General features: G+C 43.5%; 1 protein-coding gene across 2 annotated transcripts in view; it reads left to right on the top strand.

The window, feature by feature from the left end:
* The window catches only part of MIB1 (MIB E3 ubiquitin protein ligase 1), a 346,522-nt gene that overhangs the window by 176,015 nt on the left and 152,621 nt on the right, over positions 1-17,886 (top strand). For both annotated transcript variants that reach the window (XM_086965634.1, XM_086965633.1), the window contains exons 8-10: positions 6,884-7,028; positions 9,084-9,217; positions 12,032-12,139. In XM_086965634.1, the coding sequence (XP_086821760.1) occupies positions 6,884-7,028; positions 9,084-9,217; positions 12,032-12,139 (387 nt within the window). The remainder of the gene's footprint in view (positions 1-6,883; positions 7,029-9,083; positions 9,218-12,031; positions 12,140-17,886) is intronic.

A 17,886-nucleotide genomic window follows, 5' to 3' on the forward strand; every position in this document is an offset into this window, starting at 1 on the left:
GATTGACCTTAACCCGTTGCCTGCGTGCGTCAGCCAACGGCTGTCGCGAGCACTACCTCCGTAGTGCTGCGCACGGAAACGTCCGCACTGCGGCGGATTCTACGCTGCACTTAAGGGGTTAAGGAAACCATTCTGTGGCACATTAAAGCCCATCTGTGTGCTCTTGCGCCTCAGCATAATGTCACAGGTTGGATTTTTTAACCTGATTGGCAGCTGTCTGGATTTAAAAAGTCTGAACTTTTTCAGCAAAGTCGAGAGCCCAGATACTTAGAAGGGATTGATGACCATTCTGATCGAATCTGAAATACCAAGTGGTGTGCAAGCCTTCACTTTATGCTAGCTTCTCCTCAGCAGAAACTGTCCTTAAGGTTATTTACTCACTTGGTGTTTTTTTTTCTTTCGCTTGGTTGATAGTTGGCAGTGGAATTATGAGGCCTATCCAACGAAAGTTGCCTTCTTGAGTTTTTAAGGTGCTTAAAAATACCATCTGTAGTAGTACTGATAATCATTTCAAGTTGAAATTTTCTAAAACCTCTACTGAACCATCACCTTACCCTCACAAGGATTTTTTAGTATGGGGTGCTAAACTGGATGTCTGAAAGTGTTGGTTGAAAGCAAAGCCAGAATCTGATATAGACTACTTTGTTTTGCATTAATTGGCTTCAACAAATCCTATCATGTATGCTATCAAACATGTTAGAATCATACACCCAGCATGATTCCAAGCACTAGGAGAAGAGCCCTCTGATAAGCTCTTAGTGCTCCCAATCTTCTAGACCTGGACAGCCCAAAATGGCTGCTGCAGACCAGAGACATGATTCTGCCCCCCTGCTGCAGAGCCAAGCACGAGCAGGGGAAGGCAGAACAATAGTTATCCTATCACAGGGAGTATGACCACCTCCCAGACAGGATTTAGGGTATTTGGGCTGGGTGGGGCGCTTGCCAGAGCCTGAAAGTCTGCATGAGGGGCACATTTGGTGACCCTGTGCTTGTCCAGTTCAAACCAGGCCTGGGAGCCTTTGGCTCCCGCTCTGGATCGAAACCAGACAAAGGACACGGTAACCTCCCCTTGTCCAAACCCTCCCCCGGGAGGGTCCCCTGAATCGTCCCAACCCTTTCCTTCGAGTACTTAATGGCTTGCCTGCGTGTAGGTCCCTAGATTCATCGTGGGACGCGATTAAATTCAGACACTGTTACGGGATCCGCTATGCCGGGGGAGTGAGGAATGGGTAGGAGACGGGTTTTTGTCAGAGGGCCTTATTGCAGCATACAAATACTCTGTACAGGTCTTCCTAGTGTACAAGGTCCGTCTGGGGGATCGGCTTCGGCTCCTCCGACGGGCTTTCGGTTTAGATGGATCTGTTCTTCGTAGTCTCTCGTGACTCCTCCTCGCTAGGGGCTGATTCTCGTCCGTGGCGCCTCTCGCAAAGGAAAACACAAAGAAGGAAGGGGGTCAGGGTAAGGTCCGGTACTCGTGATGTTGAGGGGAAAAGGAGTGAGGAAGTTCCTGAAGTGCAACACTCAATGCTCTCGTGTGGTGAGGGGTTTAGTGCTCGGGTAAGGGTACCCCTTGACGGGGGATCCCAATCACCCGGCAGAACAGCCCTTCCTCCCGACCCAACCCGCAACTCGCCTCCGTACCTGAGTTAGCCACACACCTCCCCCGGGCCTGTGGCAGGGCGGCTCGCTGGGACGTTGGCCTCCTGGCGTTTCCTCCAGTGATGGTACGGCTTCCGCTCTCCTCGATTCTTCCTCCGGTCTTTTCCTCCTCTCTTCACCACGCTCTTCTTCCGACTCTACTCTCCAACTCTCGCCTCTCCCGGTGTACAAGCACACCTTCTCCCTTCTGGTTTCCACATTTAACGCTGCCTCCTCCACTGGTAGCCCTGCCCACTCTTCTTCAGTTCTCCAGTTAAAGGGCCATGGTTCCTCCTGTTCCTCGGCGGTGCCGATATTGAAATCAACAGAGGGAAGTTCGTTCTGTAACAGGGAACAAACAGGGTGGGGTTGGTAAGAGCCCCCGGGGAGATTCCCGTTGTCCATGTTCGGTGTAGAGGGTCGCACCACCCCGTTACAGACACCACTTCAACTTCTACTGTCTGGGCACTCTGGACTTCGCTGGAATTCGTTTGGGCTTGACTTCGTCTCCCTTCCAGTCTGCTGCATCGTCTGTGCCTGCACACCATACAGGAACCTTCCAAGGCCTGTGGGTATCCAAGACACCTGAAGGAATCTCCCTTGGAGTGAAGGAGTCACTTCCCTGCATCTGCAGGCACCACAACTAAGCTGACTGGTCTGCTGATCCTGAGCTCCCACGGACTCCAAAAGGCTCAGCAACACAGGTGGTAGTTTTCCACAGCTCTCAAGGCCTGCCCTGCCCTCTCACCAAGATTGAGGCCAGTATCCATCGTAGTGGCTGCAGGAGCCAAACCCCTGTGCACATTGTCGACTTGCCGTTGCAAAGGCTTGTTGGCTTCCTTCCACCAAGGACTTCGGGCTCCAAATAGCTCCATCCTCAAGCATCTCCAGTGACCTGAATCCTCCGCCACATCGCATCGTTTACACCGTGGCCTATATATTTTGGTGGGCTCCTCGAGGCTGTCTTGCGACCTCAGTGCCTTTAGCCTGTGGGTCCTGTTGCGGGTCACCTTTGTATCCTTTGGGCTCTCCTGATTGCTCGGGGCTTGCCCCGACTCCCCTGCTTGTGATGAGTCCCCTGGACCTTGCTGGTCCTGACATTGCACCTTCTTCGACTTCCACGTTGTTTGTAGTTGCCAAGACTTGTTGGTGCGCCTGATGGATACCGACCTCTCAACTTTCGACATCAGACGTGGGACAGCTCGTGCACGGCTCCTGGTCTTCCAGATCGTCACCTGGTCCTCACAGCTCCAGTCAAGGTCACTGTCAACTCTCCTGCAACTCCCGACATCGGTGGGCATTCGTCTTCCAGGTCTCAGGTCACGCCTAAGTGACATAAACTTTGTCACCTCTGCTTGCAGGTACTCTTCAACTTGATTCCACCTTCGGATTCCTCCGGACACTTTCTCCTTCTCCAGTAGTGGCATTTGGGTTAATTTCCTTAAGTCCTCCATTGGGTTTGACAGTGGTTTCCGACAAAACTTTACATCTATGCACCCGGCTTCCCTGGTGTAGGTAACGTGGGTACTAGGGTATCCACGGGTGGGGTGGCATTCCAACCATCTGTCTTCCACTGGGTTTCTTCAGGGTCTACTGGGAAGGGTACCTAATCTTTGAAATTGCAACCACGACTTATGCGTTGATTTATACCCTCGAACGCCGTCGTGTTTCCACACTGCACACAATCTCTGTGGGGCTCCTAGTCATTCATCATGGGTGGTTCTTTGGGTCCCCGGCACTTCTCCATCCTCTAGACACTGTCTTGACACAAGTCGTGGCTCTTATACCACTTTCTTAGTATATGGTTTGGTCTGTCCCCCCCGGGGCCCACTGTGTATTCCATGCTATTTATTTGATTTCTTTGCAATGTATTGTGTGCATTGTGCATATGTCCGGCTAGGAGATATCTCTATGTCTTAATGAATGTTATATAATAAATACATATTTTTACAAATACATTGTGTGGTTCTTTTTCACTTAATCCCTACCTCTAATTTTGCGTTCTGGTAGAACAAGCTGCTTTACACTCCTTCTGTACTAAGCTTGAAGGTGCTCTCCACAGCTACCACTTGGAGAGCTTTCTAAGGTTGTCTAAGACCTCCTAAATTACCATAAGGGTTGTCTGGACTGGTGCAGGGTGTCAACTTATGTAAGTGTACATCATATACAAGGATAGCTTCTCACAAACGGTTACTAAATTCAGCCATTCCTTGAAACAAAACAGATACTAGTTTTAGGTGGCATTTTCAAATACAAAAGCTATCCATAAAATACCCTTTCATATATGCACAAGCTGCATTGTGACTGGCACTGCAGCTGATAAATGACACTATCTTTGCCAACTTTTCGATTCTGTGGAGTTGTGTGACACAGGACAGGTCTTATGTAGAATGTAGTTTACTTTTTTTGTGAATTGAAAAACCTTTTCAGCCAAATGACAAAGGAAGTGTCCCTCTTTACTTTGTGAGGCTAATGGGCCAAGTCTTCTGATAAGGAACGAAGATGCATTGTTCAAAACTGCTTTGGGAGATCTGTCTTACTGCTTTGTTTGTTTTTATTCAGAACATATGAGTTCTTTACTTTCTTGGTTATAATTGTTCTACTTTCCAGAGCCAACCTGACCAAGATTGTTACCTTGGATTACAGTTCAGAAAATAATGACAGTAGTTATGTTTATAGATGGCAATGTTTAATCCGTAGGCGGCTCAGATCAATGATACTCGCGCTCTATAGGAACAGCTGTTGGCCTAAATAGCAATGCAAGAATGTTTGTATGTGAGGCCGGAGAGTTTGAAGCTAAATTGTCTGAAGAAGTTAATTAAGAACCAGTTAGGCCCCTATAAAACACTACATTGAAATATAAGTTTTTTTATTTAATAAAACTAAATTAGATCAATAGTCTTTGGTTACTCTGCTCTTTTGACTTGGAAATAGCGGGACTCTTGCTCTGTTAGCTGTCAATGAAGAACCAGCATTCTGCTAGAATCCGCAACACCACTCTTCAAAGATGTTAATTCACACTGTTTATTTAGAAGGTTAATGAAGGCTTCGGTTTACAGGTCGACACAAAAGGTCCCAAGAGAGCACAGCTAATTCTTTGCTGAGAACACAGATAATGTTGTACACATTTCCATGCAGCCTTTAATATTGAACGTGCTTTGCCCCCGAGAAGATATTAGACTACTGAAAAAGACAATTGTTTTGGGTATCGTCATGCTACCGTACAGGACTCTTCACTTGTGGGCCATTTAAGCCCTTACTAACACTCACAATCTAGTATGAAGAATAAGCACACGAATAGCCCTTTTGAGTGTACAGACCAAACTAACATTTGTGATTATTTTATGAAAGATTTGCCTTGTGAACAAGGCCTTTTCATTATTGTTGCGTGCGCCATAGGAAGACTGATTACGCCGCTCTCCTCGTCTAGCACATTCATTGTCGTCTTATGGTTCTGACGTTCGCAAACTTACAATCTACCCTTTGTTCTATAATGGCTGAACAAAGTAGATGACAGTGTGAGGAAGATACCACACACCTTCTCCCTTGTACAGTTTCAGTCAGCAGCACAAAAAGAAGAAATGTGCTTGACAAAGAGCCGGGTATGAGGAGGTCCTTGCCATATTGACTAACTGTTGTCTTTGTTTATGAAAAGATGCAGCGTTTCACTAGAGGTTCTCTGCACTCTGTGTGCTTGAAATCTGAATAGCATGTGTAGCATAATGAAAAGATGAAAAACTGGGGTCCATTGTAGATTCACGTTTGGTACATACTCCTGCTGCCTACTGTAAGCTCTGATGAATTTGTTTTGCAGCCTGGCATCAGGCTAGAATGTCTTGACTCCACATCATCCCAAAATCTACAAAGCACTGTGATACAGGAACCCCCATAGGTTACTATTTTTGGGTCGAGCCTAGCGGCAGCGCACATGCACTGCTCTCTCTGCTAGGCATGTTGTAATAGAGTATGCAGTGAAAGCTCCGCGCACCCTCCGCCCATATTTGTCATTGATTTGATTTGTGTCATTGTCCTTCTTAAATGCTGACTTTTGATTCGTAAATAGGCTTGTTAGTCCCTCCTTGGTACCGGCTTGTCTGCATTTGTTACTGCCCATAAGGACTGGACCTTTTACTTGGCTTGTAACATAGTCTGCATTATAAATGGGTGAGCACTATTTTGTTTATTGACACTAATGGGGACAATGGCTTTTTTTGTGTTTGCTTGCTTGAGCATGACACCTGCTTCAGGGATACCGTGCTCTGTTTATTATTAATTTTTTTAAATTTAAAACTGAGTGCGACGCCCCCTTCTGGGACAGCGTGCTCGGTTTATTTAAAAAAAAAAAAAGTTTAATAATGAGAGCGGCACCCGCTTCAGGAACACACCGGGCTCATTTTTTTTCTGTTAAACTTTAATAATGAGCTCTGGGCCTGCTTCACGGACACTGCACACTGCAATACAATAGGTATTGCTTTTGCAATATTATAAATGACAATGCCTTTTAATTTTTTATAAAAGGCATTTTGCCAGTTACAATGCCAATAGCTCAAAACCTCGCAATTGCGAGACCTATTGCATTGTAAATGCTTGTTTGGTCATGTTGTGAGATCGAGTGCCTTACTGGAGAACAAAGGACACGTTAAAAAACTTTCTTTGAGAGTGGGAAGAAGCAATAGCATCTGCTTCTGCCGTGACCTGACCTTTGCCGGTCAGAATCTCAGCTGTTGCTTGATTTTTCACAGCTTTTCAACATTGGCAGTTAAACAACATATCATGCTGATTATAGCATAATATGGTCTTGCACTCAAGTGGTGGTTTCAGGGTGAGCTCTGCAAACTATTTGACTTAATTCACGACATGCTACAAGGAGTAAGCATGATGCAGCTTTTGAGCCGATGGACCCACTCAGCTTTTCAGTCTTCTTTAATGTATTCATGTATTTATAAACAAGTAGCGGCTTTGTTTCAGTGTTGCTGTTTTACAATTTGATTTCTTTGCTTTTGAGCTGGGGTGGTCAGGAATGCCACCTCTGACAATGGTAACTGGCATCTGGTGTCCCTCTTCATGTGCATCTTCCCCGTTTGTAGTGTTCCAAAACCATTCTAGTTCCTGAGGAGATTATAAATATATGAGGGAGCTACATCTTGCACAGCTCCACTGAAGTTTGAGTCGTCTGTATTGAGAGTATGTCTAAGATATTACAGAGAAAGTAATTAACGCTTCCCACCTTTTTCCATTAATGCAGACACTGGGTAAAGTTGGGAGAGTACAGCAGATCTATTCAGACAGCGATCTGAAAGTGGAAGTTTGTGGTACCTCCTGGACGTATAATCCTGCAGCAGTCTCTAAAGTCGCATCGGCTGGATCCGCTATAAGCAATGCATCAGGAGGTCAGTTCTGAATGTTTTGTTCCTTTTCTTAGAAGCAGTTAATTAAATTTAGATGTTTAAAATAGTAAAGTTAATCTGCTATGCAGGTACAAGAATAGAACAAAGATAGATTAATACCTTTCATTATAACTTCTAATTTCAATGCCTGTATTTATATTTGCATGTCTTTTTAACGTGAAGTTGAATATTGCAATGTTTGCATGTTCAATCCTAATACTTATAAGCTATTCTTTCTCCAAATCCCCGAGGATCATCTAAAACCAACATTGGTCTTCTCTGTAATACCCCTTTTCAGAGAAAATAATTGAAGCCCTTCTGGAAGATTCCTCCCAGACCAGATTCATGCGTCTTCACACTTGAATCTAGGCCTCCACATTCATGTGTCTCCTAAAGGGTCTCCTTTATCCTAGTTGTGTCAGTCTATTGAAGTAGCAAAAACAAGCCTTCTTGGCATGCAAGTAGTAGCAGGATTTTACTATACGGTCTTGCATCTGATTTCTAGCACTTTGAGATACTGAAGGTTTGTACAAATGCGAAAACAAAGTGAATCAGGTCAGTTTATGTGAGCAGAATTTGGCATTTTTCATCAAAAGGGAATTTGCTTGGAAATGAGACTCACTCCCTTGTTGCTCCATACTCCCAAACACTGTGTTTATGTAGGTTAGATGCATACAACAATGGAGGTTAAATGCATACAACAATGGAGACTTTCAGATGAGGGCCGATTTCAGTGTGGTATTCATCAAGAGATCAGATTTCCTGAACCTAGCATTTATTCTGCACATTAGTGCTGCTAGCAACCCTTGGATTAGGTTTATCCATTAGAGGCAAGAGTAGTGCTCTTATGGGAGTTGATTACGCTATCCAACAATTTAGTCCAACTCGTCATTTTACAACCTCTGCCTCGAGCTTAAAGAGGGCCCAGGCCAAGCCTTGTAGACTGGCTCCATTCCACTCAAGGGACATAGATGCGAAGATCAGTTCATTGATAGATCTGCTTTTTAATTTGGTGACATCTTGTCTGAGACCTAGAGAGTAAGTATGAGTGTGTGTCTGTGAAGGTGGAAGTGCCTTGGTTTGATTTTGTGCTATTCAATCAGAAGTATGGGGGAAGATGTCAAGAGTATGTATAGTGTAGGGCAGACACATGGTATATTGATAGGCAGATATACCCAACTTGCCTTACAAAGTATTTAAAATTTGGGCCTGCTCATTGCTGGTTGAATGGTGAGTTAAGTTATAGAGTAAAACTGACCCATGGCATCCCTCGAACCACTTATTTAGTTCCTTTGATTGCAGTTAACACATCCAACCATAAGACACTTTGTGATCCTGATTTGCCTCCTAAGCTGATAGCCGGATAGCCGATGCGCATGTATGCCCTCTTTTTCACTGTTGCTCCCTCAGAGATCAAATATGTTTAGGTTGTTTATATAGCACAAGTGTGCCACCTGAAGACTTCTTCCAATACTAATGTGCAGAAATGCCAAAGTAAATGAAAGATTCAGACCGTTGAATTGAATGTTCTCCGTCAAATGATTACCTAACCGTAAACAATAGTCTTCCTGGTGGGAAAGAGTACTCGGTTGAGTCAGTTAAGCTTCAGATTGGCAATGCTCAGTATGTAGTTTAGAAGCATTAGATAAGACACTGTGACATGTGGGTGACTATTTACCATGATCCTGGTGTCCTAGTGGTGCAAGAAAGCAGCTGGCATACTCTGGAATGGCTGTGCCTGTGGGAACTGACCTCTACTTGAGTAAGTCAGCCTTCTGTGAGACTTTATAATCATACATCATCCTTGTAATTTCATGCCATGCAGACCTCATATCTAGCTTGATTAACTCTTAATTATACTGTTGTAATGTTTCCCAATTGCATTTTAATAATAAGCTCATGATTATCCACACGCCTTGAAATTAAGTCTTACTTGAAAATTAACCCTTTGTCAAAATATAGTTGTATATTTAAGTTTGCAGTGCATTCTATTTTTTCACATTCTTTATTTTGTTTTATTTAGATGAAAAACTAGCTACTTTGTTTTTGTATCCACAGAACGTTTATCTCAACTATTGAAAAAGTTGTTTGAAACGCAAGAGTCTGGGGATCTCAATGAAGAATTGGTCAAAGCTTCTGCTAACGGAGATGTTGCAAAAGTGGAAGATTTACTTAAGAGACCAGACGTGGATGTAAGATTATCATTAAGATACTTATTTATACGAACAATGCTTTTATTTATTTTTTACCTAGATAGCTCTCTTTTTTTGCATGTGAAGAACCTCTGATGCTTTGTGATTACATACCTTTAAGTCCCCCGCTATTACATAATTTTACGTAAATGCTTGATATTAAAAAACATTAATATTTGTTTTGACATGACCTCATTACTTCGAAACACATGCCATACCGTTACCAACATACCCACTTTAGGAGGGACAGTATCAGTCAGTAAAACTTGGAATACCTTATTACTTATGTATTAAATGTGTCCCTTTCAAAGACATTCAGCTCCAAGGTAATCAAGTGAAATTCAAAACTGCCTTGAATTTTGCTTTCTAATCTTGAGACGTGCAGTACATGGATGTGTTCAGCATTGGACGTCTGTGCAGGGAATCCTGTTCCAATGTCTTCTGTAAATGTGCTGGCAGCATTTGTCTCCTTTTGCAGTCTTGTATTCTCCCCCAAGGTACACCTGCAATCTGGATTGGCTGCAGCCATTACTAGCATTTTCACAGAAATGTTGTTTAGTTCCGAGAGGCTGCTGCTTGCTTTCTGCATCATCCAGGTGCATTGTGGTGGTAAAAGGTGATGCCAGGTGCATAAGATATTTGTGGTATCTTAGATCATGCCTCTGCGGCTTTGGTTGCTGATGCATGTAACCACCGGCTGGAGTCAGTTACTTTTTGAACTTGCCTTAAGCCCACTAGCTTCAAATACCACTATGAGAACATAAGCCTCTGTGAGGAGGAGCCTTCTACTGTTGGTAGACAATATTATTCTTTCATGCAATGCTTGTTTCAAGAATGGAAGGCTGAAATAGTTTGGGTCCTTTGAGTTCAGCCTTTTGGTACTCTACTGAATCCTTTATCATTTCAGAGGCATCTTTTTTTAAAGTAGTTACAGCTCATGCGGAATTGGGAAGATTAATGAATTGGTTTGTTGCGAATAACTAAATGCATGCTTAACACATTGTAATTTTCTTGATCTTGCACGTCCAAATTTGTAGCAATTTACTGAACTATTGCAAACCGTGTAATGTTTAATTTAATATTTCCAGTTTATCTAGAACCTTTCGGGGGTGCAGGAAATTGACGTAAACTTTCATTTTGTGAGTTGTTCATGTGACATTTACAAATATAGTTAAACACGTACCTAGTTACATACACACTGACTGCACCTAAAATTCTCCCAATACCCAGAATGGTCTCTCCGCATAGATCTTAAAGTGACCTTTACTTTAGGAGAGACTGTAAAACACCACCAAGACAGATCAGGTGTAGGGAGAAAGGCAATGGTTAATCTCACTTTATAGCTAAAGAGTATTAGCCCAGTCTTGGAGCTGTGCATCTGTACATTGTCTGATATCTTGGTTGGATTTTAAAAATAATATTCTGCATAGCAGCCACCCTTGATCTGTTTTTTGTAAACATAATATAAACGTATAGCATCTACATAACTGTTGTGACTACTGCCCAACAGACATCAGCCTACTGACGGCAGCATACCCCAGCCAGTGTATGCCACGTCGCTATTCAAAATAAATCCAGACGAATTCCATGTAATTTATAACAAATTAAACACAGCCCCTCCAACCAATAAAACCACAATATGTAATGATTTCCTAAACATTTACTGTAATAGCAAATAGAAAAAAATGAAATATATGTATAAATAAGTAAACTCTACAAAAGCACTAAACATAACGTTTAACCCTGGACCGGAAATCATAAAAAGATTGCAACACCTACAAAAGGGAAAAACACGGTGAATAAGAATCGTTCTGTCTCTCATATTATCAAGGTAGTGAAATTTTTTTATTGAACTTAAGTATCCAGGTACTGTACCTAGACGCTAGAGAAGATCTTCTGTGGAAGGACTAAGGTCCTGTCAACGGCTCACACTCCCAGTCCATTACATTCTCGCTTAGTCACAGGGTGTGTTTACTGACATAGAGGTTTTTTCCAGACTACCCCTTTCCAGACTACCCCTTTCCAGACTCCCACTCTTCACCTGCATTGGTCATGCCCAAGAAGAGCTGTCTCTTTCCTTTGAGAGAACAAATTCTGTTGGCAGTGAGGCTGTTAAGACAGTCCATTACTACCTCCCCTTATAAAGGAAGGACTCCCTCTCCTTAGTGTTTCACTTGTAGATAAGGAAGAATATTTTAACTTTTTCATAAAAGATGCTTTCAATCTAATTTCACAAAGCATACATAAGATGCATCTGTTGTATCTCTTCAGTTCTTCCGATGAGGAAACATGCAAAACCGCTTATACCTGCAGAATGGACCCACAGCTAGTGTAGAATCCAAACTGATGCAGGGTGTGGAAACATTCCGTTGCTGTCTAGTTAACAAGAGCAACTTAAAATACATGGCAGTTGAGCTCACAAAACTTTGTTTGCCAAAAGCCCACTTTAATATTGAACAGACTTGTCTTCTACACCCTAAGTGACGTTCATGCTCTTTAGTGCATTCTGCGTACTACCAATAGCCCCGCATTAAGAAATAGCCAAACAGGCGGTTTCTTACACCACATGAACATAAAATAAGACCTGCCACACAGGTCAGGGCTTTCTCTACCACAGTCAGGGTCAGCATATGCATTGTATTTGGCTCTTTCGCAACTTCTGTGGTCAAGATATGTCATCTGTTTATTATGTAAACTAATTAATTTAGTTGATAAAATATTTCCAAGATTCTTCTTACATGTTTTATTTTCTACATAGACAGCTAAACTATTATGTTTCAGTACTTTCTGAAAACTTTCTTTTGATATTTTAAGGTAAACGGTCAGTGTGCTGGACACACTGCAATGCAAGCAGCCAGCCAGAATGGACATGTTGACATTTTGAAATTACTTTTGAAGCAAAATGTTGATGTGGAAGCAGAGGTAAGTTTTTAAAATTGTAAACAGTTTGTGGAGCTTACTTGTCCTTTGTGTATTCATTGCTACCTTTAGTTATGCCGTCTACGCGTTTGTGTAACACTAATCACCACTGTTGTGCCCTTTTAGCAGATTAAGTTTGGGCGCCCCTTTGGATTTTTTTGGGAAGGAAATCAGTTGAACTGGAGAAATAATATCCTGATAATGTTTTGTTGTTGTTTTCTTTGTTTGTGATTTTCTAGAGAATCTATTTAGTGTTGAGGTTTGAATGATTTGTGTGTTAGTGTGAAAGTAAAATACGTTTGTTCTTGAAAGATGGTGGTGATCTTTTATATGTGGGTAGGTGTGTTGCAGCATGTTTTTATCTTCGGTGCAGCTGCTGCGCACACACACACACACACACACACACACACACACTTGTGTCTTGTAATTATGTGCTGTATATGTACGTTTTATATTCATGTTTCTACTGTGTAGGTTGCGTGGATGCACCAGCTCTCTAAAGGTGGCAGCACTTTACCAGCTATATGATTTTGGTGCTGTGTTGTGTGTTTGATGGTTAAGAGACTTCTATCTGGCATTTGCTTTGCTGAGCATGACTGCTTAGAGGTTAATAAAACAATGATGTGTGGTGTTACTGATGAGTATGGAATGTTACATAAATTCAAAATATGTGTTAACAATTACATGGTTTTACTAGTGCTAGGGGTGTCTTTAAGGTATTGAATGCTAGGTTGTCAGTTTTGGACAATGAAAGTAGTATGGCAAAAATATTATCTTTACAAAACCAGCGTCCCTTTTTAAAATAGAGTGCGTAGCAGCTCTGTTGACCTGTGAAAGAAAAAGCTCAAAGGGTGGGGTGGTGGACACATTACAATCTTCACCCAATATATATTCAGATCCTACAAGAGTCATATGGTTATGGTAAATAATATGAAATATGTAATTATCAAGACCCTGGTTATTCTCCTTCAGACAAAGGTGCATTCAATGTGAGAAAACCCAATGTACATGACTAACCTGCTAGACCGGGCTTCCTTAAACCCAGGAGAAACAGAGGGCTATGTACATCTTCTGTAGTATGTATTACAGTACTATAGTTGCTCATTTCATGCTCTAGTCCAGTGGTTCTTAAGCTGTAGTCTGAGTTGTCCTGAGGGTTCAGCAAAGCCTACTTAGCGGGTCTACAGCTGCTGAAAAAATTTAATAACATTAACAGAGTTTATATAAATAGAGAAGCACAATTGAAAATGTCAACATGTTTGCCAAATGTGAAGGAATTTGAAATTGTAATCTAAAAATTAAGGTGGTATCCTCAGATTGATTTCTGGGAGTGGTGAAAGTACATCAAATAGAATATAGTATGAACAGTGAATTTTCCAGGATTTCAATAATGGTTCAGTTGAAGTCACCAGGTTTAAGTAATCATTAAGCGGGGACGACAGACGTCAAACGGTTAAGAGCGACTGTTCTTGTCAAAGTTGCCAGTTTCACTTGTGAGAGCTGCTGCAAGGAAGATGACTAATGCAAAAACAGTTGATGGACAGAATGCAGAACAATGTCATACATTCACCCCAGTACAGAGATCTGGGCCTAAATCCATTGTTTTTTGCACTCCACACCACCCCAGTTCAGACATGGCCATATGCAAATCAGCCTTGACCCTGTGTCTCATGGGAACAGTCCAGCCCGAACTGCCAAGCCATGTCTTTCCTGTACCAGAATCAAGCATCCTAGGATGTACGCACATTGATGTCACACCCATTCTCCCTAACTTAGTGAGTCCCCCTACTTCTTTTTTAGGGCCTGACCCCAAGGATGGAGAAAATGCCAAAACTTGATGCTCGTGGCCCTCAGGGCGCTCATGAAAGAGCGCTACAGTGAGCATTTGAACCAGGGCCACTAGAATTAAGTGATTGTGTGGCTGTGACAATTTTTGCATAAGTGTAGATTAGCCAAATAATCATTCATCTGCGGATTTTAACCCAAAAAATGGTTTCTAGCTCAAACAGTTCAAAAGTTACCAGAAACGCAGCAACACATGATGCAGGGCAGTGGCGGGCCCCTTGCAAAGGTTGACCCATCACCTTTCTGAAGCTTATTACTATATGTGGGTATTAAACCGGTACTAATGATGCCCAGACAGTGTTAGGAAGTAAAAAAACAAAAAAAAAATAATGAAGTAATACTGCCACATAAATGCAGCAAAATGTGTCTTTACTTGCCGCATAATTTGCTCAACCTTGTCGCATGATGTGACCGTCCCCTGACGCATAATTTGAGAAGCCCTGATTTTACCCAATAAAGGTCAGTTGGTTTCCTGACAACTGGAGGATTTTGCTTTTAAACGTTCCAAGTTTCACAGGACCTCAGCCCTTCTTTTAAAATGTCAAGCACCACATTTAAATGCAGTGCGGGAAGAACTGTTATGAGAGGCTCTGGCTTGGGGTGGGCGCAGCTCTCAAAGTTTAACAGTGCTGGATCACACTTGCGTATACCCACCCTTTGTGAGTGTCGAAGAGTAATAAACACGCAGCACTTTTCCTTATACAACAACTTCCCATTTTGCTCTTGTGACACATAATAGTTAATTATCATCGCTGTTGTGTGTTACCATAGTACAGGAAGTTTTAGGTGGAAAAACTAAGAGCAATCTTTGTAAAAATCTAGATTTAACCTAAATATATATCGAAATTTCCAAAAGCGCCAGGCTATCCTAAAAGAAAAAAATTTCTATGAGTCAGAAAACACCCCAGCCTACAAGCAAATAAAATAACGACGGCAAAACGCAACCAGGGGGGTGACAAGTGTCACAAATTCACCAGAGGGACAAATATAGTCAAATGAAAAATGGTGATTTAACGTGAAACAGCACTAGTGTAAGTAGCGTGGATAGTGCCGAGCCCTTGCCAAAGGTAGGAAATGCTGTTCAAGTTATAAAATACAACTATCGGGGTTGAGCGGGCCCTTAGGCCTCTGGATCACGGTGCCACTGTACCAAAGGGAAGTTAAGGTTGACTTGTGCAGTTAGTTTCAGTGCTGTACACACGCAGTGTCCGTGGGTGCACAGTTTACTGGCTGCCGTACATGGAGCAGCTATTTTTGGGGCCTTGCTTTGCTCCTGCAGCGGTCCACGCTGTGTCTAATGTCTGTCTCGGGCTCTGCAGCACTCACCGTGTCTTGCCAGCAGTCTCACTCCGGGTCCGCGAGCCCCAGGCCTCTTTTCTCCCGCTCGCTGCCTGGTCTCACTGCCCTCACTCCTGCTCCCAGTAAGTGACTGTTTGCACACAGGAAGCAGCTGGCTGCCATCTCCCCTGTATATAGGACAGCGGCAGAGGCTCCTCAGAGCTCTACCAGCCCATGCCCTGCCGGGACCTTGTAAAAGCCATCTGTCCACGGGATGGGAGGGAGCCCAGGGGGTCACCGCCCCCTGCCCCGACTGCCGCTCACAGATCTCAACAGCGAGTCTGACGCCCCATCCGTCAAGAAGGGTCATATTAACAGCCACAATAGCAGCTCCACCACCCTCTGGGCAGGAAAGGGCCTAGGCTCTGCCTTCTGTGGGTCTCCAAGCAGTCATTGGATCTGCACAGGACAACTGTGGTCCGTCCTGCCAAGGAGGTGACACATTTGTTCACTATGAAAGGGGCCAATGATCGGATGAGCAGAGATGCACAGAAGTGACCTCTTTTCTTTCTAACACTGTACATATCCGTGTAATAATTGGAATCCTAGACCAATGGTCGACGTGCATAAAAAAAATTAAACACACGCCGCCTTTGCCAAAGCCCCTAATGGAAAAAGTGCCTACAGACTAAATGAAGGAGACCGTGTAACACCGCAAGTAAATGATCCAGTCCTGATGGGCGTCAACAAAAGGAGACAGGGCGGTAACAAGGAGGGACTAAGAAGCCTCACTATCAATCGGAAGCCAGCTTTTACCATGGATAATGACGCCAGCCAATGAAAAAGATGGGTGGGGCTTCCACAACACTTCTAAAATATACCCTAATACAATATGCCTCGCAAAGCGAGTAGCGCAGGCTCGCTGCACTGCTAGGCGAGACCTAAAAAGGACAAATAGAACAATTCCAGACCCACTCACTAGATGGCATAATAATGCACGTCTTGTGAATCCAGAAAATTCTTCAAGCTGCAAAACTACACCGACGGGTAAGAAATCGTACGTTTGAGGTTTGGACTACAATAGTGGGCAAAGCGCTTCTACTTAGCAGCGTAGTAGGTGCGTGTGGAGGGCCTATGGACCTCCGCTAGTAGTTCTGTGCACACAAGCGGGAGGCCAAGATAACCAAACCTCAGGAGCCAAATCGCCTGCTTGAGCTGCTTGGGGTCTAGGTGTCTGACTTTAGCCGTGGATCTCTGTGAAAATCTCTGGCCAGTATGTCTAACTTGTTGGGCAACTTCTCGTGATGGTTGATGGACATCTCTAGAAGAGTTAAGAGCTTTGGTTGTGTGGCCCACGTTGGATCCTTCAAAATGAGGATAAGTAATGTTTGCCTCCGCTTCCTGACTACATATGGTATCCGTGGGAGAGGAGGAGAATGCATACATAAAGATCCCTGACCAGTTCATCCACAGATCATTGCCTACAAATTGGGTGTGTGGAAACCTTTCACCAGAATTTGGGCATTTTGTATATGTGGCAAAAAGGACAATGTTTTTGGTGCCCCGTTTCTGAAAATAAGGGAGTAGGCCTTGAGAATGGAGTTCCCATTCGTTGACTTGTTGCTGTGTCCTGCTCAGCAGGTCTACAAAGACATTGTTCACTACCAGAATATTCTCTGACAGGTAATTTATTAGATGGTTGATTGCCCAGCACCAGATATACTGCACTAGGGTTGACAGCTGAGGAGGGTTTCCCCTCATCTTTTTGAAGGTAGTATGTAGCACTCGTATTATCTATGCGCATTAGACCTATCTTGCCTTAAAACTGTTGCAGAAAGAATTTGACTCTATACGTGAAATATACCACAGGTGTGGGCATATCTGAATGAGCAGATATACCCCTTAAATATTTAAGACGATTCTTATAAATTGTAAGTGCCAGGGAAGTCATAGAGAGTCCATGAGTACAACTCGAGTTCCCGAGTACCATGATGGCTTTTCTGAACCCAGGAGTGTTTGGTACGCAACTACTCCTTTCAATAAACCCACACTGATGCCAGTGTGGGATTTATTGAACCATCTACCCAGATGGAACCTCAGATGTGCCCTCTGAAAACCTACCAAAGCTGGTATAGTCACAGACTGGCGTAAGCAGCCTGCCCCCACACAGCATGTTACTGAACACCTGGGTCGAGAGCCTCTGCTCCCTGGGACCAGAAACAATGCACATCGTGGGCGGAGGTATCAAATCTCCTCCCCCAGGATGGACCCTGTGCTTGAGAGGGAAGCTTCAAAGGCTTGCCACCTTTGTAATGGGACCCCCAGCCTCTGCTGCTAGCAGCAGATAGCAGCTCCCGGTTTACACCCCTACTTTGGGCAGGAAAACCAGAGAGAAAACGTAATATAATAGTTATGCCCACCTCTGCCAACTCCACCGCTAAGGTGAGGGAGTCAAGGTGAAGCACATCTTTCAGTCCTCGCCATCTTGAAGATGGGAAGACTCCTTCAATCGGGCTAGGTTTATGCTCCCTCTCACAAGTGGGTGGCATAATTGAGAGTGTAGTCACTCCCAGTAAGGTGCCCATTGACCCTTCCTGCTACTCTCCTAAGACGCCACTAAATTTAGT

This window comes from Lissotriton vulgaris, chromosome 4_1 (assembly GCF_964263255.1).
Source record: "Lissotriton vulgaris chromosome 4_1, aLisVul1.2, whole genome shotgun sequence".
NCBI classification, from domain to species: Eukaryota; Metazoa; Chordata; class Amphibia; order Caudata; family Salamandridae; genus Lissotriton; species Lissotriton vulgaris.